This window comes from Necator americanus, chromosome II, assembly GCF_031761385.1.
Source record: "Necator americanus strain Aroian chromosome II, whole genome shotgun sequence".
Lineage (NCBI taxonomy): Eukaryota > Metazoa > Nematoda > Chromadorea > Rhabditida > Ancylostomatidae > Necator > Necator americanus.
In genome coordinates, this window is record NC_087372.1 from 36,385,290 (window position 1) to 36,401,457 (window position 16,168).

A 16,168-nucleotide genomic window follows, 5' to 3' on the forward strand; every position below is an offset into this window, starting at 1 on the left:
ATAGCGTGTGAAGTTGCCTTACTGAGCGTTCTTCCCTACGAGACACGTCAGAACGCCCCACTCTTGTGCATGTACTGCTTTCGCGGACGTGCGGGCAATAATCAATGAGGACGCCTCAGCAACCTATTCAAGTGGCACCAATGAATAAGCTGGTGAGGAAACCGACGCGTTCTGATGTGCCTCGTAGGGAAAAACGTCAGTGAGATGGTTTCCCACCCTGTTTTTCAAGATGATTAGGGGGGAATTGAGGGGCATCATGCTCATATTCGTAGTCCTACCCACGAACCCTATCGTTCCCCTATTCGTGTTTTACTACCTTTAGAACCAACGAGCTTCTCTGTGACTGTGAACTCACCGACTTTTGTGCCCACGGTATTCCATTAGTACTTTTAGAATGACGTAATAAAACACGTGAATACAGTACGTACAGCAGACATGTTACTGCAACGATGAGTAGATTGTTGACCGTGTGTGGATAGTTGTAGTACTGAAAAATTCGTTCCGATGCTACTGCTACGTTTGCCTGTGAATCCTTTAAAAGAACAATCCTTGATAAGAAGATATTTCCATTATAGGAGGAAAAACTAAATCTTGCTGCGACGCTTGTCGGCAAACAATTTCTTACTTTGCTGTTGTTGTTACGCTGAGGCGTAGAAAAACATCCATACATTTTTTTCCACCTAGTAACCGCAATGCGTCTGTCGCCGTGCAAGCCTTCTCTCAATCTCTCTCCCTCTGTCAGCATACTTGAAACGAACTCACTTGTTTCCTAATTGCGTTAAGAGTCGATTTCTGTAGTGACATGGTGGGACCCTACTTTCAGTTTGGTCGCAAGCAAAAAACTAACCCGCTAGCGGCGCCACAAAGATATACGTATACTATTTATTATTTAGAAAAACAAATCTTTTTTTTTTGAAGCGAAAACTTTTTGCTTATCATTACCTTTTGGAATTAAGATTAGAGTAAATTAATTTGATCAAAGTAATCGGTTATTTTATTGCATACAATTAAATGAAAAATTAATAAAAAGGATCAAAATTTGACTTGTGAACGGATGGTGGCTGCTCATCTTTCACCCTTTTTCGATTTAACGCATCACCGTATCATTCAAAGGTAATTTAGTGGTTTCAATTTGAAAACATGTCATCGTATCTAAAAAAAACAGCATATTTGTTTACACCAGCATGGTGAGAGAAATATGAACAACATTCTTTTTCGCTTTGCAAAAATCCGCACTTGAATGGGCGCCGCAGAAGAAATAACTTGCAGTATCTTTAGTAAATTAAGGAAAAGCTTTAATTAGCTCAACTCACATCTTCTTGGCTATGACCAGGCGCAAAAGTATAAAAAAACCATGCAGTTTGATCGGAATTAAAGAGGACAGGAGCGGTAAAAAAGGAAAAATACAACCAGTACAGTACTGGTATTATCAATACCACATACGTCTTCGAACCCTTGAAAATCTGGAAAAAATCTCGTTTCATTATTTCCAAAAACGTACACTAGGAAAAGACATTTTGAAAAAAAAAGTTATGAATTTTCTCACCATATGCATCGCTTTTTTACTCCAAATATCGAGTAGACGATTTATAACCAAGATGAAGCAAAGCATACATGCACCACACCATAATCCTGAAGATTTTTCCTTACTAGGAATCTTTCCCCTAGTTCTTTATTAAATGTCAGGAAAAGTCTATAATCCAAATTTTTTATCTCTGAACCTCAACTGATAGAAATTTATCAATCGTTCAAGTGAATACATGTGTCGGATGGATGTAGCGCAGTCTGTAAGAGTTTCTGCTGTGTCTGCGCGTTCGATTGGAGGTTCGACTCCGCCCTACGCCAACCAGGCATTTCATTCCTTCGGAGTCGTAAATTAATTTGGTGAATTAAATTAAATTGTCGAGTCAAACAGATGATCGTGGAGATCTTTATCCTTCAGTTGTTCCGAAGCTTCCCTGATGGGTGCGAATGCGGCCCACGCTGCACTCATCCTTTATTCACTTCTTCCTTCAAGTCGTTTTCCATTCATAGAACGTCCAGGGTAGAAGTATGACTAAGTTTTCACTATTTGGGAACATTTTCATATTTTCAAGTTGTACTCCTCTGTCCTCGCTGTAGGCGTTCCATATGAACTGTGTCTTTTTTCGGTTTATTCGTTATCCTATTCTCTTCCTTGTTTCGTCCAGCTTCTTGAGCATGGTCTCTGCTTCATTGGTACTTCTCGAAAAAAGAACTATGTCGTCCGCAAAAGGGAAGTTTGAGGGGAATCTTCTGCCAACATGTATGCCTTCTTCCAAAGCCACTGGTTTCCTTATCCATTGTAATGCAGCAGTGAACAGCTTCGGCGATGTAGTATCGCCTTGTCGTACCCCCTTTCCGATAGGTATGTTGATAAAGCGGTGGAAAAGCTGTATCCTAGTGGTGCATCGAACGTAGCAATTGGGTATTGTCCTCACATACGACGCGTCCACATCTTGATCGACAGGCGCTGACAGTATTGCATTCGTTTCTACGCTGTCGAAGGCGTTTTCATAGTCGACGAAGGTTAGGACAAGGGCCAGGCGGTAAATATTGTCCAACCAGTTGAACCTCTGGTGGAATCCAGCTTGTTCGTGAAGGTGGGCTCCATCTAGCGTCATAGATGTACGCGTGAGAATGATCTTGATGAATATTTTGTGCAAAACGATCAGCAAACATTTCGGACGGTAGTTCCGAAAGTCCTTTCGGGCACCTTTCCCATGAATAACAATAGTTCGCGAAAATTTCCACTGGTCTGGAATTCTTTCCTGCTGAAGATGAAACGTCATGTGGTTCGCTAGAACTAAACTAACAGGAGTTGATGAACGGAAAATGTTCGAGTAGAATCTTTCCGTAATGATTTGCATTCCTCACGACGACAAGAGGTGCGGGTCTTCGTTCAGCAAGCGGAATATTATATTCGCGGAATTCCCTGTGACGCTTCTGTAGACTCATTCTTCTTTGTGCTGCTTCCAGAATCTTCTTCTGCCTGTATTTCAAAAGATCCTACTGCAACGCCTTTCTGCAGCTAGTGCTTGCCACTACCGCTAAATGTGTGATGCGTTCGAAGCCTCAAAAATCTTCATTCTAATGGCTCCTCGATGGTCTTTAAAATTCGATCCGAGTTTGTTGTGCACGTCATAGTCCACGTTTGGGTCCTCCTCAGTGCCACTCACCTTGGGACAAGGAGTCCTCGAGTACGCAATGGTCGAAGATTTCTTTTCTTGGTAGCAGATGTTGTTTTCCTTCGTGTGGATAAGTCGTATTTTTGTACGAAAGAAGCGGTGGTCATAATCACCACGAAAGGATGGTACAACACGCCGTTGAAACGATTGCCGTTTCCATTCCGATACATCTCGTTGCCAATCACTTCTTCATAAAACGTGTTCGCTCCTCGTAAAACATGTTCGACTCGGATTCATCAGTTGCTGTTGGTGAGCATCAAATGATGATGCTGATAGGTTTTTGGCGCAGAGGGCGAAGGCGAAGAATGGCCACACAAGGTGACAGGATCTTGTGTAAATGGACAAAATGTACGACAGATGGGTGCACAACAAAACCAACATCACCTACATTTCGCGACGGAATCTTCGTTCCGCGGATGACGATTGTACCATCATTCATTTGTCATACGTCTCTCCTTCTGCTCTTGGTCTCTTGCAGAGCAATCACGTGGTATTTTATGCGCACTGCAGCTGCGAGAGGGGATGTAGGTCAGCGTCTTTGGATACTGTTCTCGCGTTGTTAGTACAAAGTCTGAGTCTCCATGCGAGTCGTGCACGTGTCGTGTTGGTCCAGAGTCGAAGACGTGCTGACCAGCCTGACATTTGATCGTCCCTCACCGGACACCATATTGTCCAACGTCTGAGGCGACGGGGCCCAGTGTGCAGGGTACTCAAGTAGTGAATATGCTGGAGTAGCAGATGGACTTTTCGCTATACTAAGCAGCCCTGCTATGGTGAGCTCACCTTTGACCACAGTTCGTCGCCCAGTCAATATGGTTAAGGGAGTTATCCTCCGACATTTTGTCAAGACAGTGGTGAATCTTGGCAGTGGTTTACTCTTAGCTAGGCTTCCGATTGCTAGAATTCGGAATCGGAGGCGTTGGAGGTGTCGAACTCTTTCTCCGCTTGGGAGACCCTGCCAGAGGACGTACTTCCGCTATACATCGTTATTCGACGCCCAACTTCACGCCACTATGAGACGGTAAACCGTTGTGGAGGTATCTGCATATTATTTAGATAATTGTAATTTGGATGTATGTATGTGTTTTTAAAACGCTCACCAGTTCCTGCAGTGCCAGCTACAAAAATAAATGTCGGATTTGTACAGTAGTTGCTTCCTTTAAGCCAAAGGTATCCAGTAATTAAGGAGTTGACTACAATTGCTGCCATATCGAAGAAACCTAAGTTTTGGAAGCTCAGTTCAATCTTCAACTCAATAAAAATTCAGTAATAATTCAATAATAATAGTAATAAAATAATAATAATAATAAGAAGAATCATGCTATAAAATAAGGCGCTTAGTCCGTGTGTGTGTGTGTGTGTGTATGTATGCATGTGTGTGCGTGTGTGTGTGCATGTGTTTGTGTATGTGTGTTTTTGTGTGTGTCACGAAAATGCTCCATAATGATGCAAAACTGCACGCCGGTGAGGTGCCGAAACATCGTCATGCACCTCATAGGTGAGCACTCCACCTCTTCACCATTGTCCAAAGCTGTTAAGGTATGTCTGCTGGCTTTGATAAGGCAAGCTGGTTTCTCTCATATGTTAGTGAGGGTAAATAAACCTTTATGTGAATGTATATTTCCAAATTTGCAAACAATCATGCTGTATAATAACGAGCTTATTCTCTCACGTGTGTGCATCTGCGTATGTGTGTGTCTCAGTCAAGAAATCCCAAAACGAGAGCGAGACGGATACCATGGCGTCGGTTTGGTGCGCTGGAGTCCCAGCGCGGTAAAATTGGGTCACGGGTCCTACAGCGTCGAATTCGTGCTCCGGAGGCAGATAGCTGTAAAATGGAGTGAGACGACTCCCACAGGGTCGGAATGATGCGCCGGTGCCACAAAGCTATAGAGAGGGAAGAGACAGGTTCCGAGCTTATTCTCTCACGTGTGTGCATCTGCGTATGTGTGTGTGATCGGTGCGCGAGATCCACAACGCGGTAGAATGGGTTTCTGTGGTTCCTCCGCATATCTATTTCCCAGCATGTCTCCCTGATATTGCCAACATCTTTTCTTCAAAAAAAGGAAACGCACATGCGAACGGGTGCTTAAATGCAATACACAGTAGCCAGCGGTTTACGCGATCTGACGTAGAACGTTATTTTTATCACTACGATAGTGATATTCACGTCTTCATGTTAGCACATCATTGTTTGCTAATAGTTGAGAACGGAAGAGACTCATACGTTGAATGATGTTTCCAAATTGTGGAGGTTTGAGAGAAACATATTCTCCAAATATAGAACTGAGCGTTTGGGGGAAATCTTTCACCTATGCTTAAATTTTAGGGTAAAAAAAATTGAAGGAAGCGTTGATAGAAAAAAACAAGTCTAACTTTACAAAAATGTCGCTACTGTTATTTCTCATTGATCGATGAAGGCGAGCGAAGTGAACGGCAAAAAAAAAACCTCAAGTCCGGCTTTAGCCGGACGTTCAGGCTGGTAGTAATAATAATAAGCGAGTTCTCAATGGCATACCTAAGCATAGCATAATTTTATAGCAGGAAAGAGTACGGTGTCGTTTTCTCATCATCACTATCATATCCAGTGCGTAGATGATCTGAAAATTTTTTTCTTAAAGTTTTTATTAACTATAAACGAAACTGTTGTGGATTTTTTTTTTCAGAAAATGAGAATAAATTTTTTTTACTCAGGATTGCGTTACGGCTTACCTCTGCTACAACCCCATAAGTGATGAATGTCCAACCAATCGCACTATTTGACTTTCCGGGTTTTCTGTCTGATAGTCTGTAAAATATTCATTAATATGTAAAATATTGCTGACAACTAAGAAATCTCATATTTTTTGCTAAGAAAGGGGAAAAGGGGAAAAGATTAAAACAATGCTGTAGTGTTTTTGTCCTACTGAAAAGTTGGTAAGAAGAATTAAAAATTCTATGGAGAAGTTTGAAGGGATATAATGAATGTGGTTAATTGACACGGTTTAGCCGGCGGGGGCAATGAAAATGCAAACTGCGATGCCTCAATCGCAAGGAGGGAAAAAAAAAACGTTTTGGTTCATAGCAGGCATTGACCGACATTTTTACAACCTCAATGAATATTTTTAATAGAATTAAAATCAGGATCATCTGCAAGATGGATGCTCAATCGATCAATACTCCATTACGAGCAGGTTGATCGAATTCATAGCACTGGTAGTCATATAGAAAAGAACTAAATTGTCGGACTGGATCCTAGGAATTTCTATTATGTTCTATTATTTTAATTCTTCTTACATTATGTTTAGAAAGGAGCAAAATCATTAATACATTAGTACATTATTACATTAATATTACATTATTTATTAATTAATACAATGAAAGTAAAAAGCAACCTATTACTGCTTAATAGCAGTTTCTTTTCTGAGTTTTTTTTTTGTCAGGAAAAATATTAGATGCGAGGTCGGTTCGAACGGTATGGAACCCAGGATTTGATTCTGTGTGAAGGGAGAAAAGAAACGATTCTCGTCGGAATTTTATCGTTTTTGTTCCAGAAAGTGCTGAGACTCGTCCAAGATGTCAGTGGACAACGTCTGGCCAGTATAATTCAGAGAGAAAGAGAAAATTCGGCAAAAACGCTGTATCGCTCAAGTAGCGCGATTCTTCATAACATTCAGTATTATCTATTCATCAAGGAAAAACATCAAGAAAGGACGGATGTAGCGCAGTCGGTTGGAGGTTCGTTGTGTCCACATGGTCGATGGTTCGGAGCCGTCCTAGTGCCAACCAAGCCTTTCATTTCCCCTCCGGGGTCGATAAATTGGTCCCACATATGTCTGGGAGGGTAAAAGCACTGACTTGATCATCGGCTGACTCCCACAAGTCATTGTATAGGCCGACACGCGTTCCAAAACCTCAACGATTACGAATTCCAGTTAAACACATCCCAAGTTAACTGACACGCCAGTGATTTTATCCTTTTTTAAAAGGAAATCATCTAGCACGCATGGAGCGCGATCCTGCTTATAGGAGGAGGAGAGGCAGCTCATTTTCGGACGCCATAACAACTATTCTCATTTGTGCGAAAGTCCGACTTTCCTTGAATCTTGGCATAGAGATTGCAACTTGTTGATAGTCGAATTTAAGCAACAGCCAGGATTATTAGCAAACTTTATTACGGCTAACGTTTCGGCGTTGTCGTCCTTCGTCAGAGCCTGAAAAGTAAGAACATTTGCAATATATCCTCTCAAATGCCTAATTCGTTGTGCCTACCTCAGTAGCCGCGTTGCCATGATGTTAGCGATATCCGCGTGGTGCAATCGCTCCGCTGATACTAATTAGGATGCGACCCGCGTATGACCCTGTAGATCAAACCCGCAAAGGTCTTGATACAGAGCAAGCTCGTTGGTCACGGGTAAGCATTCTTCCTTTCTATTCATTTTTGCACCTTTTGCATTTATCCAAAACGCTTCTAAAGTTCCGCGAGCTATAATTTCGGGTTCGTACGATAAGATTGTGACAGCTATGCAGAAAGGAACATTTTCATGACATTGTCATTGACATGAGCTCCGATATTCTCATTTTTTTGTAACCTTTTTCACTCTCTTAGCGCTTAGTTATATGATTGCGAATGCTGGGTAATTACGCGTCTTATTCTTTGCAAAATTTTTTATTCCCTCAACACTTAGGTATATAACTGTGTGTACTGTAAAGTACGCGTCGTTATTTATTATATATTCCTGGGGTTTAATTACCGCAATTTGAGGTAAACACTTTAACGATACTGAATCACCGTGCAAACTATAATACAATTCACGTTTACGGTATAAATACATACTTGCAATCATATCCTGGCATGTTCTCCGCGTTTCCTCCATTCCTAATCAACCACTCCATCTAAAACAAAGAAAAATCATTTACGGATCTACTATGTACTCTTTGAAAGTGGACATTTAATACGACTATCACAGCGACAGAAAAGGATCACGTAAGTGCTTATTTAGCATAGAATTTTCGTGCTCAATAAAAAATAATGTAGTTAGACATCTAGTTTTTTAGTTTCACTTCAAAACCTGGCATCTGCTCGTCGCTGTGTCGGCATCTATCCGCTAGAGACGTGCTAAATATTGTAGTGGCGACCGCTGGTCGCTTAAACGCTTCACCCCACGAATCTGAGGTGGCACGGATTTCAGGTGGAGTATTCGTAACGGGATCGTAGATTAAAGAGAGGGGGGTGATTCCGTCTATTTCTTCCTAATTGCCGTAAAAAACGGCCCGGTAGGTACTGCTTCGAGCGTTCCGGCGCGCTACTTTCTACAACGACTTCGATTGGAGCGCGCCAGCCGTGCACACACGCCGCGTCTTCCGGACCATTTTTTACGGCAATTAGGAAGAAATGGACGGGAATCAGCCCCCTCTCTTTAATCTACGATCTCGTTACGAATACTCCACCTGAAATCCGTACCACCTCAGATTCGTGGGGTGATGGCTTTAAATTGTCAAATCCCCCTTGAAGACAGCATGCCATAAATGTGACGTGGTCAAGGCAACCGTGGGCAAAAACTAGAGGTGGGGTTGTAGATTGCGGGATCAGGGGTGGTTCCGCTCATCACTACTTAAAGGCATCACCCCACGAATCTGAGGTGGTGCAGATTTCAGGTGGAATATTCGTATACAGCATGGGAGACTACGGAGAGAGGGGTGATTCCGTCCATTTCCTCCTAATTGCCGTAAAAAACGGCCCGGAAGATACGGCTTCATTCGTTTTGGCGCACCATTTTGTACAAGAGGTTCGATTGGAGCGCGCCAGTCTTGTGCGGCGCCGCATCTTCCGGGCCGTTTTCTACGGCAATGAGGAAGAAATGGACAGAATCACCTCCCTCTCCGTAGTCTCCCATCCCGTATACGAACACTCCACCTGAAATCTGCACCACCTCAGATTCGTGGGATGATGCCTTTAAACGTCAAAAACGGCGTGGGAACCACCTTGAATCCTACGAGGTGCGTTAGAACGCTCCTCTATGCACACTTTGTGGTACGCGTAGCTGCATATTCATTGGTTTCACATGAACAGACGGCTGGTGAGAAGACATCACTGATCCTTGATCGCTAGCACTTCGACGCGGCGCGTACGCAAGGGTTGCGCGTTGCGCACTGAAATAGTCTTTTGAAAATACCTCGTCTTCCATGCCGATTTTTGCGAGGGTCAGGAAGAGATAAGCAAAACCACACCTGTTCCCGGAATCTACAACCCTAACTCTAGATTTTCCCGTGGATTCCTTTAATACTACAGATTTATGGTAAGCTGCTTTCAAAAGGTCCTTAAATCAAAGTGCTGAAAATATCAAGGACTGAGCAGGCAGGAAAGAACGAGCAGCTTGGCAGGCTTGCAGACGCATCGAGAAGGCCGTGAAGAAGCCCGAAGCAGCTAGCTCCGCCTCCAAAGTTAAAATGCTACCTCTCATGCTGCTCTTAATCACAGCTACAGTACCGGAGAACTCATGAGCAACAGGTTTAAGAGGAAAAATTACAAAATGACAGATAACTCGCTTTAGGCAGCTGAAATGAAAAATTTACGTTCCATTTCATATTAGTGATCAAGAACTAGAAAAAAAATCTTTTTTTTTTTTCAAAATGAGCAAAATCAGCTGGCTCAAAAACACTGACTGGATAAGAAATCAGACTGATAAGCAGCTGGAATCCACTGTTTGGTATAAAATGCGCCAGAGGTACAGCGCCGACAACAAATTCAATTCAATGCGATCGGGGCGGGACCTACTCGAGTAAGATGGTTGCATATGAAACAGCGGAAGGAGAGCGAAATTTTCCCGGAATAGTACTCTACGGCTGAGAGTTTTCCAGAGATTTCTCTGAAAAACGGTGTGACACAATCCAATGGAAAAATCCGATCCAATGGAGAAACACGGAAGCTGCAATGGCCCCCGTTTGAGGAAATTAAAGGGGAACAGGAGAACAGGTGATAATAAATAATAGGATATGATAGAGTATGTGCAATTATACAATATATTCAGGAATAATAATAGAATATTGGACAACAATGCCTCGCAAATGAAAAAAAAATCAAAAAATAAAGAAAACAGATAATTAAAAATTAAATATGAATAACATCTCTCAAATTAAAAGAACACATATGAATAAGAACAAATCAGTGACCGATCTCATAAATCTGCAATAGATTTCTCTCGGTAACGAAAAAAAACCGTTGTGATCATTTTCTAACCGTAAACTATCGGTGAATAGTTATCTTAGTGTATTTTATTGACAGCCTTTAAATTCCACGTTTTCAAGAATTTCAAACTCTTCAATAGAAGGGAATTTTTCAAGAAATTTAGAAGGAAATTTCAATAGAAGGAACCAAGTAACCCTGAAATGAAATGACACGGAAATAAATCTTTTAAAAAAAACACTAACGTAATAACTAAATTAAATAGAAAAAATGGTGGACGTGACAAGAAAATACCAAAATAAAGTGAGATAATCGAATAATAATGAATAAAATATAATCATCATGCTATATAATAACGAGCTTATTATGTGACGTCTGCATCGTCGTCAGGGTGGGTGTAGTGTAGCGGTTAGAGGTTCCGATTCCTGCGCGATCGGTCGGAGGTTCGAATCCGCCCTAGCGCTCATTTCGAGCCTTTCATCCCTTCGGGGTCGATAAATTGTTACCAGACTTGTTTGGGAGGTGAAAAACACTGACTTGATACATAGGCTGGGCCCACAAGTCATTTCATAGGCCACTTACACGTTCGTGAACCTCAAACGATTCTGAATTGATGTGAACGAGGGGACGAAGGTCCCAAGCGGATTGATTAACGCCAGACGCTTTATCCTTTATTCTTAATAAAAAAATAATTCTAATAGTAATAGTATCAAGATGGAGACTATTACTTAAAATTTAAGAAAATAAAGACAGTAGTTTCCGAATAAGAACGTAAAACACTTACTAAATTCAGATTCACTAACGCCAGACACTTTATCCTTTATCCTTTATACATGTGTCAGTCACATAATTCCAGGTAAAGCAGTGAGCAGCGGGTCCCATGACGTCAGATTGGTGCGTTGGCGCCAGACAGCGGTAAAATGGCGTGACACGGGTCCCGCGGCATTAAACAACTGTAAGTGAATTTCTCAAGAAGTAAATGTGAAAACTGTGAACCGTTTCATGAAAAATTGCATAAGCTGCGGATCAGCTCAATGTACTCTTCCACCTATTTGTTCCCCCGGCACATTTCCTTCATCACGTTCGTCAGATTCTTCCTCATCCGTACGACTACGACATTCACGACATTTCACGTTGAACTAGTCATTTTGTGCCAATTGTCGGGTGAGAGAAATGAATCAAATAATCTTTTTTTTTAATTTTATGCGGTATTGACGGAAAATAGCTGTTAGAAAATCAAATTTGAACACTCTCCAAATATAGAAATGACGCGCTATCAGGGAGAAAAAACTATGAACACCAAACTATCATCAATGCTTAAATTTCTTCAAAAAAAAAAAAAAAAGACGCGATAAATGCGTTGTTGAAAAAAGTTTAGTACTACATCGAAACTAAGCAGCTACTTTTAGTTTTTATTGATTAGTGGTTTTTATTTATTAGTAAAAACGAGCGAAGCGAACAGTACACAAGAAGTCTGAACCTCTTCAGAAGCTTCAGATGGACGTTTGAACTAGTAAGTAAATAAAATAAAAGAAAATAAAAAATAATAGATGAAATAAGTAATAAACAATAACTACACAAAATAATACAAAATAATAAAATATTAAAATGGTAGATCAACAGAAATCAAAGTTGAATAATCAACACTCATGCATGGCTGCATTCTCAGTAAACAAAAATTTGCTCTATGAGCTCCATAATGACTCACGTCTAATGGCTATAATGGAAAGAGTTTAATAATTGTGCAATTATTAGCGTTTAACGCAATTGCATAATGTTGTCCCGCAAGGAAAAACATTCGTCTTAGTGCATGGATAGTAATCCGGTACGTGTGCTTTTGTAGATTTACTAGGGTGAATCACCCATTTTGTGGTGCTACACCTTCGATATACATCCTTCAGAGGCAGCACACCACGAATCTGACGTGGTGTGGGAATCTTCAGAAAAAGCTAGAGATAGAGTCGCAGATTGCGGAATCAGAGGTGGTTCCGCTCATCTCTCCCTAGCCGTCCTCAAGAACGGCGTGGGAACCAATTTAGTTCCTACGAGGTACGTTAGAACGCTTCTCTGTGTGCACGTACTGGTTCCCTCAGCAACCTATTCATAGGTTTCATATGAATAGGCAATCGAGGAGAACTCGCTGGTTTTGGACCGCCGCGCAGCTGATAGCGGCGCGTGCACGAGGATGCGTGTTCTCACGTGCCTCGTAGGAAATAAAGCGGTTCCCACGCTATTTTTCACGAAGATTAGGGAGAGATCAGTGGAACCACCCCTGACCACGCAATCTACGATCCCGTACAGAGTTTGTCCATCGCGAATCCATATCACGTCAGATTCGTGGAGTGATACTTTTAAATAACAATTGTAATCGGGAGAGAAACAGACGGAAATATCTGATTAATCCGTGTAAGGCCACTTATTCATACATTTACTCATCTTTTATTGTACTGAATAGGATTAAACGAGATGAATACATTTTTAAATTTGTTTACTAGCTAACAATAACTTGTTTACTAAGGATGATACTGATGACTGTGACTTGCAGCAGGTCGAGGAAATCCATTGAAAACTCGTACAGAACGCCCTGAAGTATTTATAGTAAATAAATAAAAGAAAAAATAAATGAAAAAGTAATAAAAATAGTATAAAAATAATGTTCTGCTGCTGGAAAAAAACGTGCTTAAATACAAATTTTATAATATAATATCACTATACTTGAGGAATAGAATAAAAATACCGATACAATTAGTAGAGGAACATCTGGAACTAAATGTTCTACGCGGAAAATGATGTTTTATCATTGATTTCACAAGTAGACTCCTCGTTTTTATTGTAACTCAACTATATTCGGTAAATTAACGAGACAAATTCCCTCGAGAATGTTATTTTTTCCACAACATGTCATCGATTGAAAATTTCTGTCCATTTATCCCATTACGACCCTATTAAAAATGAATTTGCAAGGAAACCATCGACCATGGTCACTATTGAGATTATCTCAGATAAGGTCAATAATCCTCTTTCATCCATTCCGACTTCTGAAGCAAAAAAACAATTACAGTATCCATGTGGGACTTTTTCATGTGTTGAAATGGATGGAAAAGGAGTAAAAGGATTATTTTTCTGGGTACCAAACTGCTCACGATGAGCCTACATTAATTCGACTTTAATTCAGAATGAAGTTTGACGTTTACGAATCCGTTCAAAATGACTATCAGGGACTAATCGATGAGTCAGGTTAGTGTTTTTCTCCTTCCAGACAAGTCTGGTACCGATTTATCGACCCCAAAGTCATCGAAGACTTGGTTGGCACTCGAACGGGGATTCGAACCTCTCATCGATCGCGCAGTCGCAGCCGGACCCCTCACCAACTGCGCCACACCCGCCTCTGATAAATAAAGCATTAAAAAAAACGCGTTTTTCCCATGCGTTACACAATTTAATCTCATTTTGAAACACTGAACAATTTTTCTTTGAAGCAGTGCTGGCGAGTAATCCAGCATTTTATTTTTCGCTAAGAAGGAAGAAATCCTACTTTTCTGCACAAGTAAACTACATGATGAAGTCTCTTCTTGAAAGAAAAAGATTTTGTAGTACAAAGTGAAACAAAATGTTGCACGAGAACTGTTTTTTATGTTCCAGGCACTCCGTTATTTTAGTTTTTTTCTCAAAGAATCAATGAGCAACTAAGTAGTAAATAGTTAATTAAATCAGATTCAAAACGGAGTTAATTTGTTTCCACGGGGTTAATTTATTTCAATTTATGAGAAATTTTTATACATATTTCATTGAATCAAGAGCATATAAAAAGTTCTTGTTGCATAGCTCTAGAAAATTATTTGGAGCTTGAATATAATTTTTGTTTAGAAGATATTTCGTGAAATTAAAAAAAAAAAGAAAAAAAAAAGAGAAAGAAATATGGAGAATTAAAAAAAAAGCTCTGAATCAGGTCAATAATTCTAAAAAGGGGAAGAGGTCTCGTTTCATACAACAATTTCTTCCCAAAGGGGATGCAAAAAGAATAAACACTGTCATTGCGACAAAAATTTTTATTCATGATTTCGATATTTACTATGATTATTTGTATTATTATTTATTTTACTTTTATATCATTATTTTGTTTATATTAATATTGCATGTTTATCAGGGATACTGTAGGGTAAAGCTGGTGTCAGTCTAACACTATATTTAAAGGCGAATGATTGTTGCGTGCGTGGTCCCAGCAAGATTCCCTTAACGAGGAACGAGAGGAATAGATCTCTCGTAGATCAAAAATCAGCTATGTAAAAACGTTGAAAGCTGTCCGCAGACACCTTTTTTGTGTCCAAGGATTAGTTTATAGTTTTGCGCATTAGCAAAAGCTTCCTGCTGCTTAAGTCATTGTGGGATTATCAATTCATGGATCATATTTAGAGATCACGATGGATGCAAGGATTAGGGGTTCTTTATACAACTTCTGCACGTTTTTTTTTCTGCGAATCCATGTGAAAAAATGAGCTCGTATAAGAGGGAAAAAGGACTTAAAATAAACAAAAATAAATATGAACGAAAACAAACTACCATAAACTAAAACAGATTAATATTAATTTATATAAAAATAAATTATTACAAATCATTAGTATTTTTATAAGCTCCATTATTATTATTCCATAATTATTATTATTCCTTATTATTATTATTATTATTATTATTATTATTATTATTATTATTATTATTATTATTATTATTATTATTATTATTATTATTATTATTATTATTATTATTATTATTATTATTATTATTATTATTATTATTATTATTACTATTCCATTATTATTATTTCTATTCCCACGAAAAAATCACAGAAAAAAGATGTAAATAAAAACGAAAATAAAAATAATCGTAAATAAAACAACACAAACTGACATAGCCTAATATTAATCAATGTAAAAATAAATCATTTAAAATTTTGACCCTTTAACAATTTATTTGTTTATTTAATTTTCATTTAATCAGCTTAATTATGTTTAAAGTTTTGATCTTTAATTTGACCATTAAGGTAAGCAGATGATGCCGATCACGGATATGACCGGAACCCCGTGGACTGGATCTCCTAGAGGAAACTCAGGTTGACTTTACAGAAGTTTATGGATTTTTTCTACATAATTATGTATTGCGGCGAATTCCAGGAGTACCATGAAAACTTCTGGATTCTAAGGCGCTTCTGGAATCGCGAAAATTAGAAAATTCTAGACGTTCTGCAAAGAAATATCCGTTATTGTGAACAAAATGACAGCGAAACGTGAATTCTACGATAGCTGCCATGCATTGATCAGGCCCTATCCATAGCTTATGATCTACATCATGTTCAATTTTGACCCCATTTTGAACCTGATTCAGCGCTTATGTTTTTAACTGGAAAGGAAGTACATGAATAAATTATTGTTATATGCTTCGAATTCGAACTGATATGTACAGTACCAATTTTAGCATCATAGGTCCCGTTGAGTCCCATATTACTGTATACAGCAAAATTTTGCACTTTTTTGACGACAAGTGCTCGCAATAAGCTGCCGCTGGCGTCGCTATTTTTTTTATCTTTTTCAGGTCGTGAATATTTTACTTACGCGAGTTTAGTGGTTAAATAATTTTTTTTCGACACGTCATGGAAATTTAAACTATTTAGCATAGAAATTAACGGTAATGTGTAGAACGCAAAATTTGATGGACCTGTTCCGATTTAGGTTCCGATTTGTAGCGTCATTCATTTTTCATTTCATTTCATTTCATTCATTCATCCATTCATTCATTCATTCAT

The 16,168-nt window shown here is 39.4% G+C and overlaps 3 protein-coding genes across 4 annotated transcripts; 1 reads left to right on the forward strand and 2 right to left on the reverse strand.

Moving 5' to 3' along the window:
- Nucleotides 1-2,159: 2,159 nt before the first annotated feature.
- Nucleotides 2,160-2,888, reverse strand: RB195_020572 (uncharacterized protein; the record flags this gene model as incomplete). Its single annotated transcript, XM_064188931.1, has 1 exon — nt 2,160-2,888. One exon carries the CDS (start codon nt 2,886-2,888, stop codon nt 2,160-2,162), a length of 729 nt encoding a protein of 242 aa, XP_064044813.1.
- On the reverse strand, nt 2,160-8,081 carry RB195_020573 (uncharacterized protein; the record flags this gene model as incomplete). 2 transcript variants are annotated; one of them, XM_064188932.1, is made up of 8 exons in its annotated part: nt 2,160-2,776; nt 2,835-3,010; nt 3,198-3,393; nt 3,864-3,989; nt 4,307-4,426; nt 5,725-5,806; nt 5,919-5,994; nt 8,023-8,081. In XM_064188932.1, the coding sequence occupies 8 exons, from the start codon at nt 8,079-8,081 to the stop codon at nt 2,160-2,162; spliced, it is 1,452 nt and encodes a 483-aa protein (XP_064044812.1). The 2 variants fall into 2 exon arrangements, with proteins under 2 accessions (XP_064044812.1, XP_064044814.1); XM_064188933.1 differs by lacking the exons at nt 2,160-2,776; nt 2,835-3,010; nt 3,198-3,393 and having other exon boundaries at nt 3,766-4,103.
- Nucleotides 8,082-13,547: 5,466 nt separating this feature from the next.
- On the forward strand, nt 13,548-15,483 carry RB195_020574 (uncharacterized protein; the record flags this gene model as incomplete). Its single annotated transcript, XM_064188934.1, has 3 exons — nt 13,548-13,608; nt 15,003-15,224; nt 15,410-15,483. 3 exons carry the CDS (start codon nt 13,548-13,550, stop codon nt 15,481-15,483), a joined length of 357 nt encoding a protein of 118 aa, XP_064044815.1.
- Between the last annotated feature and the right edge of the window lie 685 nt (nt 15,484-16,168).